Source organism: Salvia splendens, chromosome 9 (genome assembly GCF_004379255.2).
Source record: "Salvia splendens isolate huo1 chromosome 9, SspV2, whole genome shotgun sequence".
Lineage (NCBI taxonomy): Eukaryota > Viridiplantae > Streptophyta > Magnoliopsida > Lamiales > Lamiaceae > Salvia > Salvia splendens.
In genome coordinates this window covers 11,540,340-11,553,823 of record NC_056040.1, presented here as the reverse complement: position 1 = coordinate 11,553,823, position 13,484 = coordinate 11,540,340, and the positions used below count along the sequence as shown (strand labels likewise).

The 13,484-nt window shown below is 38.5% G+C and overlaps 2 protein-coding genes across 2 annotated transcripts; both read left to right on the top strand.

Annotated features, from left to right (window-relative positions):
• Window positions 1-687: 687 nt before the first annotated feature.
• Window positions 688-4,338, top strand: LOC121747142 (probable LRR receptor-like serine/threonine-protein kinase At4g30520). Its single transcript, XM_042141137.1, has 11 exons — window positions 688-1,063; window positions 1,143-1,275; window positions 1,352-1,423; window positions 1,519-1,662; window positions 1,767-1,838; window positions 1,964-2,023; window positions 2,212-2,312; window positions 2,407-2,541; window positions 2,626-2,976; window positions 3,269-3,648; window positions 3,760-4,338. The coding sequence occupies exons 1-11, from the start codon at window positions 991-993 to the stop codon at window positions 4,114-4,116; spliced, it is 1,878 nt and encodes a 625-aa protein (XP_041997071.1). The 5' UTR covers window positions 688-990; the 3' UTR covers window positions 4,117-4,338.
• A 3,081-nt stretch (window positions 4,339-7,419) lies between these two features.
• Window positions 7,420-11,946, top strand: LOC121747141 (transmembrane 9 superfamily member 12-like). Its single transcript, XM_042141136.1, has 2 exons — window positions 7,420-7,570; window positions 9,547-11,946. The coding sequence occupies exon 2, from the start codon at window positions 9,603-9,605 to the stop codon at window positions 11,601-11,603; it is 2,001 nt and encodes a 666-aa protein (XP_041997070.1). The 5' UTR covers window positions 7,420-7,570; window positions 9,547-9,602; the 3' UTR covers window positions 11,604-11,946.
• The last annotated feature ends 1,538 nt before the right edge of the window (window positions 11,947-13,484 follow it).

Sequence of the window (13,484 nt, the reverse complement as noted above, 5' to 3'; positions counted from 1 at the left end):
CTCACGGCTCGTATATGCATCTAGCTCTTCGTTCATCATACGATCGTACTCATCCGCATCCCCACCACTACCACCGGCATTACTCATTTCTTAAATTGATATTGAACAGAAAGTAAGGTAGAGAGAATACTCGTTAAAACAAGTGGTGCGAATGAAAATGAGGTTCAACGCGCGTATATATAGTGTTTTCGAAAAACAAAAAAAAAATTTAAATCCGACGCCGGTTTGGCGCCGATCCGGGACGCACAATGGCGCCCGTGAGGATCGGCGTCGGAACCGGCGTCAGCGCGGGAATCGGCATGGCGACGCCGATTTCGCCGACGCCGGTTCCAATGGTTCGGCGTCAAACCGGCGTCGGCGAAAAATCGGCGTCGCGGTGGTGACGCCGGTTATTGGAGATGCTCTCATAGCCACTTTCTCTCTCTCACAATACTAACCGGCGTCGGCGAAAAATCGGCGTCGCGGTGGTGACGCCGGTTATTGGAGATGCTCTCATAGCCACTTTCTCTCTCTCACAATACTACAAAACCGTGAGGAACCAAATTTTGGAAACAAAGTGGAATAAAGCAGCAGAGGAGAGAAGGAGAAAATGCAAAAAGTGTGGATACAGAGCAACCAACCAACCATGGTAGTTAATGAGGGTTTAACCCAAGTTTAGGGAGAAAAGGGGAAAAAAGACAAGCTTTGGAAAGAAGAGAGAGAGAAGGAGATGCCAGTATCTTTTTAGTACAGACCATACATACACACGCATTAACAGAGAATGCACCTTTCTTTTCTTCCTTGTTGAGCGAGAAAGAGTCTGTGTCTCACAAATTCAAATGGAGAGCATCAATAAAGCGCGTCTAAAAATACTCAAAACAGAAAAGATACCCACTTTATACTCCTACTCTACCATCTTTTATACATATAGAGGGAGAGGGGGGAGCAACATTCGAAATACATGATGGTTTCAGTGAAAGAGATGTTGTGAAGTGCGCGGCTGCTCTGATCATGTCTCTCTCTCTCATTCTTCTCCTCTTCTTCCTCACCTCCGCCCTTTCTTTCGAACCTCGAAATCCTGAAGGTATTTTACTCATCCATTCTTATAAACTAACTTCTTTTATTTCACTAACATTTTTTACTTCTTTCTTTCTTTCAATTAGTTGAAGCTCTTACTGCAATAAGGGAAGGTCTGAATGATCCACATGGAGCTCTCACCAACTGGGATGAAGACTCCGTCGATCCTTGCAGCTGGTCCATGATTACTTGCAATTCCGACAACCTCGTCACTGCCCTGTGAGATTTTACCCTCTCTCTCTTTCTCCTCCTTCAACATTCATTTTGACAATATGTCTGTTTTTTTTTTTTGCAGAGGAGCGCCTAGCCAGGGATTATCAGGATCCTTGTCTTGGATGATTGCAAATCTCACAAATCTTAAACAAGTGTAAACAGCCAACTCTTTTCCTTCCCTTCCAATAAATTAATGGTTTGAGTTTTGGAAGTGATGGTCGCTTTTGCCTTTTGAAATTCCCAATGCAGATTGCTGCAAAACAACAATATCTCTGGGCGCATTCCCAAAGAGTTAGGCTATCTTCCAAATCTTCAAACCTTGGATCTCTCCAACAACAAGCTGCTTGGACATATCCCTCAATCCTTTGGTTTCTTGAATCATTTGCAGTATCTGTGAGTTTCTATTTTGTTTTCGCTGCTTCATATTTTTTTATTTGAAATATGTTTATTGACTATATTTTTGCTGCTCTTATTGTTATTTGTCTTGTCATGGACAGGAGATTAAACAACAATAGCTTGAGTGGCTCTGTTCCTCTGTCCTTGGCCAGTCTTCCTCAACTTACTTTCTTGTGAGTATTCATCTCACTTTTTTTTTTGTTTCAATTTCTTTGTACAAGCTAGATTTTGTTGTTATATACTAGAAATCAGGGTGGAGATTTGGGTTCACATGTGAATTTTGGTTGAAATATTTCAGGGATTTGTCCTTCAACAATCTCAGTGGACCTGTGCCCACTTTTCCCACAAAATCATTTAAGTATGTTCTCCTTTTGCAGAATTTCTCCACTTAATCATCATGTTACTTTCATACTTATGTTACTGTCACATTATGGCAAATCTTGGTTTATGCATGCATGTAAGAATTCTGTACAGTTTGTTTTGCTTCTTTCACTTGTTAACTTTTCAGGTTTCATGCCTTTAGTAATTAGTACTATGCCGTTGCAGTATTCAGGGAAATCCTCAAATTTGTGGAAGCCACTCTTCTGAAAAATGTTCTGGATCTAATCTTGCTAGCCCCCTTGCATTTTCAAGAACTCAATCTTCAGGTTTGTTAGTGATTCTCTGTTTTGTGTGCACGCGCCTGCAAGCAGGAAGTTGCTATAATCCAGGCATCTTTTTCTTTATTTTCGCGTTTTCCAGGAAGAACCAACTCAAAGAGACTAGGAATTGCACTAGGAGTGAGCCTAGGCTTTGTTTGTGTTCTAATCGCTGTGTTCGGGTTTCTCATCTGGAGAAGAAGCAAGAATACGAAGCAATCCATTTTAAATCTCACAGGTGGATTGATCTTTCAATGCATGCCATTGTAAACTCGCACATTTGTTGTCTTGTATAATAAATTCCGTAAAACTATGTTTGCAGATGTGCAAGAAGATGACCTTGATCTTACAAGATTAGGAAACCTTAGGAACTTTACATTCAAAGAGCTGCAGCATGCTACTGATAATTTCAGCTTGAAAAACATCCTCGGGGTTGGAGGATTTGGCAATGTGTATCGAGGGAAGCTGGGAGATGGCGCCGTGGTGGCAGTGAAACGACTGAAAGACTTGACGGGAACTACAGGGGAATCACAGTTCAGAACTGAGCTAGAAATGATCAGTTTAGCAGTCCATCGCAATCTGCTTCGTATAATAGGCTACTGTGCCACCCCAAACGAGAGGCTTCTTGTGTATCCTTATATGTCTAATGGGAGTGTGGCATCCAGACTTAGAGGTATGAATTTTAAGCCATTTTTTAGGTAAAAGGCAAATAGTTAGTAGTATGATTTTGGTTCCTAAGCTGCTTTATTTGTTATAACATGACAGAAGAAAATCATCATCTGTGATCTTTATAGGGCCCATTTACTCTGCAATGAATCTGTTTCATGATATCAGACTATATGCTTTAATTTGATGTAATGGATTTGTCATGTAAATTAAGACATTGAGATTTTAAAAGGATCCTATGTAGGATTTCTGTCTGAAACACATGAGGTGTTAAAGAAATGGATTTCACTTTGACACAGGGAAACCGGCTCTAGATTGGACGACGAGGAAGAAGATTGCAGTGGGAGCTGCCAGGGGACTGCTGTATCTCCACGAGCAGTGTGATCCGAAGATAATCCACAGGGACGTGAAGGCTGCAAACGTGCTGCTAGACGAACACTATGAGGCCGTAGTGGGTGATTTTGGGCTTGCAAAGCTGCTGGATCATGGCGAATCTCATGTGACCACAGCAGTACGTGGCACGGTTGGCCACATTGCACCTGAGTACCTCTCCACGGGCCAGTCATCTGAGAAGACCGACGTCTTTGGCTTTGGCATCCTACTCTTGGAGCTCATCACCGGAATGAGCGCCCTCGAGTTTGGCAAATCAGCCAACCAGAAAGGAGCTATGCTAGAATGGGTACTAAGTACTAACCTATTTCATCATGCCACATAAAACACAACATTTTCTATCAACTGCCCTTTTTTTATTTCTTGACATATTAGTAATGTAAGTGTTGGTTTGTCTTAGGTTAAGAGAATACAGCAAGAAAAGAAAGTGGAGCAAATGGTAGACAGAGAGCTGGGGATGAGCTACGATGAGATCGAGGTAGGGGAGATGCTGCAGGTAGCTCTGCTCTGCACACAGTACTTGCCAGCTCATCGTCCTAGGATGTCCGAAGTTGTAAGGATGCTTGAGGGCGATGGCCTAGCCGAGAAATGGGCAGCGTCCCACAGCTTCATTCATACCACAAGAAGCTTCTCAGGCAAGAGCAAGTCTCATTCCCATGAGGAGCTCGACCATGATCAGTCGAGCTTATTTGGGATGACGAACACCATGGATGACGACTATGATGCTCATTGCATGGAGCTTTCGGGTCCGAGGTAGGAGTGGGTAGTTAATAAATGAGTTTAGTTTTTCAGTCATTTGGAAAGAAAGAAAATGGAAAACTAGGTTGGCTTTGGTTTTTGGAGGAAAGTGAGGAATAGTAGTAGTCGTATATGTTTTGCATGCCTTGTTGTTTTAGAATGATTATATTTTTGTGATGTATATATAGTTTCTTTTGATGTCTGTTTCGATTAGTTGATGAAAGTCAGTTTAGAAGCTTTACTTTTGTTTGTGTTTTTTTGTGTGGGGAAGCACATGAATGTATTGCAACTAGCAAGAGTGTTGAGGAAAAGAAAAAAGAAAAAGGCAAAGGCAGATGCCAAAGGGAAAGGTTGGAGAGATGCTTTTGACTTAAAGTTGGGAGGGTAGTTATGAGCTGTGCCTTGTGGTTACTATAGTTAGTAGGGTTAGGGTTGTGTGAGGCATGTAATCATTATTAAAATATTTTCAAGAAAAGTACTTAATAATTATTCTGAAGATCTAAATTACGGAGTATCTCTTTTTTTTTGTGTGTGAGGCAATGTAATAATAAAAAAGTATCATCAATTATATAATTCGGAGTACTAAATTGTAAAAACATTTTTATATCCTAAGACAAAATATGGAATATCCTATAAGTAATAAAATATATATTGTGCTCACTAGATAAATAAAATATTAATTATTCTAATAAAAGTAACAATTGACAATTATCCTGAACAAAAGTAACACTATCACTAAGATTAAAGGAATTTATTTTATTATGAGCCTATAGAATGAGGGCTCCAAGCTCAAATTTTAGCCATATGCTTAAAATACACTGGTATAGAAGAGTAACAGAAGGCCTGTACAAAAACATGAAATTATTGTTGGATAAAACAAATATCTTAAAATTTGCTTGCATTATGATTCCTCAACCAAGCCTACCTATATCAGAATACCACAAAACATCAACAAATGTATCAAACAGATCCTCCCTGTATGCCAAACTTATGAAAGTATGCTAAGAATTGAGAAACAAGTAGTAATATCCAATAGAGCAACAACTGGAACGACTATAATTTAATTTTGCTTATGCAGTAAACATATCAATATGGATGGATTATACCTTTTTGTTGTTCATGTATTTTCCCATCAAATAAACAAAAGTCATATAAGAAGCACAAAAACAGGAAGTATAGCTTAATGTAAGGAAAATTGTTCTAAAACAACTTCTTCTTCTTCTTCTTCTTCTTCTTCTTCTTCTTCTTCTTCTTCTTAAGATGATCTATTCTTTGTTTTCGTCCCTTCGAATGTGTAGGATCCAACATATCATAAGATGAGCTTGAAATTTCAGTTTCATCTGTTGCATTCCTTGTTTGCCATGTAGTCTCCAATGCTTCAAGAGCTGATGTCATAGCATTCAATCCATCCTCAATGATTGTTCTTGCCTCTTCATTTTCTTGGTCCTTTAGAACAAGATTGTAATACTTTTTCACCATTTTCTGTCTCCAAGTAGCTGAACTTTTACCCTTGTCAAACCTCCCTGATACAGATTTATCCCATAAATCTTGTTTGGCGAATTTTGTCCATCTTCTCTTAATATAGCACTCTGGTATTTGAGGTATAGAATGAACATGCATAATTCTCAAGCAATGGCAACATAATAGTCCACATTCCATGAGCAACTTACCAAAAAATCCACCGCATTAAAATTCACTTGGTAAGATGTGATCTCATCAGCCTCGGTTACATGATAAAGTTTAACATCATGTTCTTCAGATAAGAACCTGATTGAGGTGGAAACGGATTTCAGGAATTATTTTTCAAAATCTTTAAAAATGGTCTGATGAGTATACACCTCGAGAAATCCAGTCACGAGGTAGGCTTTTCTCTTGAACATTGGAGTTCATCATTCCTTTCGTTGCTTCTCCAACGCTCGACTATATTCTTAAAGATGATACACAAATCATTCAAGTTGGCTGTCTCTTTTGCATTGAATCCTATAGTAGTATTTATGCTTTCACTTTTTTGTGAAGACAGAATCCCAGCAGAAAAGATATCATTGTTGTATGCAGCGGACCACTTATGTCTTAAATCATACAACCTTTTAAACCAAGAGTTGTCTTGTAATCCGTAGATTGAAACGATGGACCTCCAACACTTCTCAAATTCATCTCCATTTCTACACCCAGTTAAACACTAATGAAATGCATCATGGAAGAACTTGTTAGCTTTTAATTTCTCAAACTCATTTACTCCATTTTGGTACAAATGCCATATGCACAGCCTTTGCATCGCCGCAGGAAAAACCTTTTTCTTTGCATTCTCAATTGCTTGGTCTGGATATGTAATGCGTACTTTCACTGAACATTCGTGGCATGCATACTTCTTCTAGTAGAGTACCTATAAACGTGACTCCGGATCCAACGCATATAATACGTTTCCATATTATTTGAACTTTGTTTTCAAATATACTTATCCCCATCCTTTCACTAATTGTTTCCACAAGCTTAGCGTAGGAAACACTTTCATCCAATATAATGAATCCTTTTGAAAAAGGAGGATCATATGAAATAACTGCTCCGGGAATTATCTTTCCACCCCAATATAAATTGACACACCATGTAATACTATCTGCAATAATGTAAAACACAAATAAATATGTATTACTTTTTCATTCATTGTTATGTAGAGTGAGCCAAAAATTGACGAAAAATTAGATATTAATTACATCAAATGTAGACTATCATAACAATCCATAAAAAATTAGATATACTACAATATATAATATCATAACAATCCATTAAATATTTCTATTAATTACACTACAATATATACTATCATAATAATCCATCAAATATTGGTCAAAATTTAGATATACTAACCGAATAGGAAGATTAATGTTTGGAAGAATGAGCCAAAATCGAAATCTTCATGCTCAAATCTTCGATTGCGTCGACCCGAGCAAGGGTTTCCTTAAGGTTTTTTGCATTTGGGAAGGAAAAGCGATTAGGGTTCGCGATTTTGGGAGAGAACTGACTGATATCTGGTTCAACGGTAACACGCCGAATAGGTTGGCGTTTTTATCTTAAAAATGCTAACGTAGATGGCGTTTTTTAATTAAACACGCCAACTAAGTGGACGTGATATATGTGTTAAACACGCCGACGTAGATGTCGTTTTTAATTAAACACGCCAACCAAGTGAGCGTGTTACGATAAATACTGTATTTGCATAAAATAAAATGAAATTGTAAAACGCTAACACGGTTGGCGTTTTTATTTAATAACACGCTAATGTGGGTGGCGTTTTTCCATAGATGGAAGAAATAACAAAATTGGTACATTTTCGTTATTACACTGCTAAAGTGCCCACGGATCCGATTTTCTCAGTTTTCACACATTCCACCCCACGAGAAAATTCTCCATTTCATAAGCTTGGGCTAAATCCTAATTTCCTTCCTTCCTTCCATCCGGATTCAGATCCATAGTCGGTACGTTCATCTCCCTTGCTCCGCGTATTCGCATTTCTGGATTTGGAATTCACTAGTGTTTTGAAATTCATCTTAGTTTCTCGTTTTTTTCAAAATTTTTTTTTGAATTTGTGGCCATTTTCAAGCTCTTTGTGGTTAATTGAGCTATGTATCTGCTGCTGTCAACGTTTTTTTACAAGGTCTGATTGCAACTGTTTTTGGAATGTAGATCTATGTTTGAAACGATGAATCTGGTTGATAATTTTTTATTTGATAATCGAGGAATCCGATTGCTGCACTTTTTATCGAGTTTCAGTTTCTGTGTTTTTCTTTTTCCTACCTCCTACACGTGTCTGCACTTTTTATGCAGTTCTTCCTAAGGCACGCGGTGAAACACATAGGATTGTTCTTGTATATGGTTATGCGATTGTTTTTGTGTATATTGGTTACTGAAGATTTGCATATGTGCGTGTGTTGAAGTTGTTGGATTGGCGATCTCAGGTTCTTGTTAGTTTGAGAGAATGCTAACGAAGGGATAGTAAAAAAAATTCAGCTCTGGAGACAAGTTAACTATTATATGTAAATTATTTTCTGAATGCATTGCTGAACTGAAATGACAAATAATTATTAATTAAACATTGTTTTTTTACAGCGCTGATTTATTCACCTTTTCTATTTGATCTCAATGTCATGATGTAGAGTCATTAGTTATTGTTACTTTTGTCCCTAATGATTTGTATCGATATGGAGAAAGGTTTATTTGATTGATTTGTGCTCTATTTACCTTATTTGTCTGATAGAGGTAGATTGCTAGTATTTTAACAGATGCTCATGCAGTATGTTCTAGCCTTTTGCATGTGCGATGAAAAATGTCAGTTTCCAGATGAGTGATTATTGGTTTGTAGCTTCAATAACGGGTGAATTGTGCTGCATGCCCAACAATCTTTGCATATTTCAACAAACTGTGTACCCTGCAAGAATTTTGATTCACTGTCTTCTCAAGATCACTATTCATATGCTAGCATGATGATAAAAAAAATTCCCAATAGTCGTTTCTCAGGTAGCTATCAAAATGTATAGAAAGCCTAAACTACTAAATTTTGAGTGGTCTTTGACTCTCTTATGTGCCCAGATATTTAGCTAATTATTTTGAAGATCTATCATGACATAATCATAGTGGGGAACCTTAGGATTTGGCATGCATTGAGAACATAAGATGATAGCCACACCAATCTGGCTTCTTGTTGATGCTACACTGTAATGGAAATTGTCTAGACTAAAGCGCAGTATCTCTGCTTGCAAACAATGTACAAAGGTGTCTGCATGCTGTAAGATGTTGCCTTTTGTTTAATTATATGTTCTACCTGCTTCCGTCATTTTTATCTTTGTTAGAACTTTATCCTGATCAGCAGTTGGCAGATAGGCTTAGCAGTTTGAAAGATTAACCTTGTATTTTGATAGCTATGTGGTATTTGTATTTGTGACTAGTTAGTTACACTCCTTGCGTGAATTGAAGTCCTATGTAGGAAATTATTGATTCCATATGAGCTTCTAGACATGGAAATCCATTTTGTGCGCATATTGTTTATTTGATAGTCACAAGTTAGTTTTAAATTCCTTAAAGAGAAAGTGGCATATCTACAACTCTACCTTTGAATTAGGACAAATTAAGGCATTCTTAAATTTTCTTCCCCATTGAGCAGTTAAACTTCTGCTGGATGGACAATGAAATGCATTCCAATAAAAAATATAAAAATCACTATAACAGTATTAGCTACAAGAACTTTTAGGGAAATACATGCTTGGATATTTCTGTTCAGAACCTTGATTCAAGAGGTGTGAGAAACATGCTTTTAAATATGTTTTCTGGTTAATGTTTGGTTGTAAACATGTATTGTGGCCTGAAAAGCCCTTGGCCACAATTAAATTGTAAGACATGTAGTCTTGAACTTAAATCAAGAAGCAGTATACTGATTGGGTGAATCTTCCTTTTGCAGATTTGATTTTTATGTCTTCATTTTAGCTTATCTCAAGTGGGTTTGGGGAATATTCTATGCTTTCCTTCTTTCGAGCAATGGCGTTCCCTTCAATTTCAAGAAGGAAATCATGCACTTTTTTCGCGTACTTGATTCTTATATTCCAAGCCTGCAATGGTTTCTATCTACCTGGAAGCTATATGCATACATATTCACCAGGAGAGGAGATTTTTGCCAAAGTGAATTCTTTGACCTCCATTGAAACTGAGCTTCCCTTCAGCTATTACAGTCTACCTTACTGCAAGCCTCAAGGAGGAATTAAAAAAAGTGCTGAGAATCTCGGTGAGCTGCTAATGGGAGATCAGATTGACAACTCTCCATATCGATTCCGCATGAATGTCAATGAGTCTCTCTACCTGTGCACCACTCCTGAATTGAGTGAAAATGATGTAAAGCTTCTAAAACAAAGAACTCGGGATCTGTATCAAGTGAACATGATACTTGATAACTTACCTGCTATGAGGTTTACCAACCAAAATGGGGTTAAAATTCAATGGACTGGCTACCCAGTTGGTTATACTCCTCAAAACAGTAATGATGATTACATCATTAACCATCTCAAGTTTAAGGTATTAATTCATGAGTATGAAGGGGCTGGTGTGGAGATAATTGGCACAGGTGAAGAAGGTATGGGTGTCATTTCAGAAGCTGACAAAAAGAAGGCTTCAGGATTTGAGATTGTTGGTTTTGAGGTTGTCCCTTGTAGTGTTAAATACGACCCTGAGAAGATGACTAAGCTCCACAGGTTTGATACTGTTCCATCTGTCAGCTGTCCACAGGAGATTGGCAACTCTCAGATTATAAGGGAACACGAGAGGGTGACCTTTACATATGACGTGGAGTTTGTAAAAAGCGACATCAGATGGCCATCTCGGTGGGATGCCTACCTGAAGATGGAAGGTGCCCGTGTGCACTGGTTCTCAATTCTAAACTCACTGATGGTGATTTTCTTCTTGGCAGGCATTGTTTTTGTCATATTTTTGAGAACAGTGAGAAGGGATCTGACAAGGTATGAAGAGCTGGACAAAGAGGCTCAGGCCCAGATGAATGAGGAGCTTTCCGGATGGAAGCTTGTGGTTGGTGATGTTTTCAGAGAGCCTTCCCATTCGAAGTTACTCTGTGTGATGGTTGGAGATGGGGTTCAGATTACCGGGATGGCTGTTGTCACTATTGTCTTTGCAGCTCTTGGTTTCATGTCACCAGCTTCACGAGGCATGCTGTTGACTGGCATGATATTACTTTATCTCTTCCTCGGTATTGCTGCTGGTTATGTCGGTGTGAGAATGTGGACAACTATTAAAGGCACATCTACAGAGTGGAGATCAGTTTCTTGGTCAATAGCTTGCTTCTTCCCTGGAATCGTTTTTGTTATATTGACTTTCTTGAACTTTATCCTTTGGGGAAGTAAGAGTACTGGGGCTATTCCTCTTTCCTTGTACTTTATACTCTTGGCACTCTGGTTCTGCATCTCAGTGCCCCTCACTCTCTTGGGCGGACACTTAGGCACACGAGCTGAACCTATTCAGTTACCTGTGCGCACTAACCAGATCCCTAGAGAGATTCCTGCGCGCAAATATCCCTCATGGCTTCTCGTTCTTGGTGCTGGAACTCTTCCCTTCGGAACCCTCTTCATTGAGCTTTTCTTCATCCTTTCTAGCATCTGGCTTGGGAGGTTCTACTATGTCTTCGGCTTCTTGCTTGTCGTTCTGTTGTTGCTAGTGATAGTTTGCGCAGAAGTATCTGTTGTCCTGACCTACATGCATCTATGCGTTGAGGATTGGATGTGGTGGTGGAAAGCATTCTATGCCTCTGGTTCTGTTGCACTCTACGTATTCTTGTACTCCATCAACTATCTAGTCTTTGACCTCCAAAGTCTGAGTGGACCAGTGTCGGCTACACTTTATCTCGGGTACTCACTGATAATGGCAATCGCGATCATGCTCTCTACGGGCACCATTGGCTTACTTACTTCGTTCTACTTTGTTCATTACCTCTTTTCGTCAGTGAAGATTGATTGAGGAATAGCATGGAATATACCGAGAGACCACCTTTGCTGGCTGGCGTAGAAAATGTATCAGCAGCATTCTTAGGTTTTTCATCGAGACATTATCAATTCTGTAACTTGATTATATGTTACTGTAGAGCCAATTTGTCATTTTAGCTACTTCCCATTTTCCCATCATTTGATTCTAGTAGCCTCGCTTTCTTTTTAGTAATGCATCAAGTAGAAAACGATTGTGATGAATTCTTGCTATTGTACCTATATATATATATGCTGATAAAGAGATGTGGGGACTAAGGTAAAGGTGGTGATTGTTTTGCTCTAATTAATTTTACGCTTTTTCCCTGTATGTTTGGTAATTTTGGGGGTGCTTTACCATTTTATATTTTGTTTGCAATTTTTTCAAATTTGTTTGTCTAATTCGTTTCCTTTCCTTTCCTTTCCACTTTGTACAAGCACTTGTTCAAATCAATTTAAATTTAGTGATGTTAATATATTCACACTTTAGCACCAAATACTTTAAATTTTCAAATTGGTGCCTAGTTTTGAAATTAGAGCAGTAGAGTTTACCCTCTTTCCGAGTCATGTAAGAACTATACATATAATACTATTTTTTTTTTGCTTTTATTAATTAATAAAACTATCCCGACAATTTCAATAAAAACAGACAAAATTTCTGGGTTAAAATTTTGATTGTTTGTTATTATGGGCCATATCGTTCTTATGCTTGATTATTTTGACTCGTTCTGCGCTACTTGGTTTAAATGATCTGAAGAATTTATCACAATAACTAATAGATAACCTTAATTGATGGATAAACCTTCAAAAGCTTAGTAACAAAATAAATCATAATTAATAAATTGATTAAAAGAGTAAAATGATTAAAATATGCTGTTTTTTCAGTAATATGGAGTATATAAAGACTCGAGAGAGACGAACATGGATCGTGTTGAGATCGATGGGAGAAGATTTCTTGTATTGAATGAATAATACGGTACATTGGTTACATATTTTATAGACTAGGTATTCTACATATATGGTAAATTTACAATAATTACTACACTAATTTAGGCATGATATATCCCCAAATCAATCACATAATATTCTCCCGATATTATGCGATCTTATTCCAACACTCCCCCTCAAGCTAAGTGATGGGGTTCCCAATGCTTAGCTTGCCCAGTACTTCACGAAACGACTTCGAATTCACTGCTTTTGTCAAGATGTCTGCCAATTGATCTTCGGTCTTGACATAAGGCATCTCCACCACCTTTGCTTCGAGATTCTCTTTTATAAAGTGCCTATCCACTTCCACATGCTTTGTTCTATCGTGTTGTACCGGGTTTTCTGAAATACTGATTGCCGCCTTGTTGTCACAGAACAATCTACAAGGTAGCGCAGATCGAAGATCCAATTCGGTCATAAGTCTCCGTAGCCATAGTATTTCCGTCAATCCACTCTTGATTCCCCGAAATTCCGCCTCTGCACTAGAAAGTGCAACTACCTTTTGCTTCTTACTCCTCCATGTTACAAGGTTACCTCCAACAAAGGTAAAATAGCCAGCGGTAGACCTTCGATCATTTGGATTTCCCGCCCAATCTGCATCAGTAAAGCCGTGTATTTCCATGTGACCATGTTTCTCGAATACAAGTCCATGCTCGGCTGTTCCCTTCAAGTATCTGACAAGTCTTAGCACAGCTTCCCAATGTTCTTCTTGTGGTGAATGCATAAACTGACTCATTACTCCAACTGCATATGCAATATCAGGTCGTGTATGGGATAGATAGATAAGCTTACCAACTAGCCTCTGATATCTCCCCCTATCGGTCAGCTTCGCACCTTCCTTCATCTGTAACCCATGGTTCTGTACCATCGGAGTATCCGCGGGTTTGCAGTC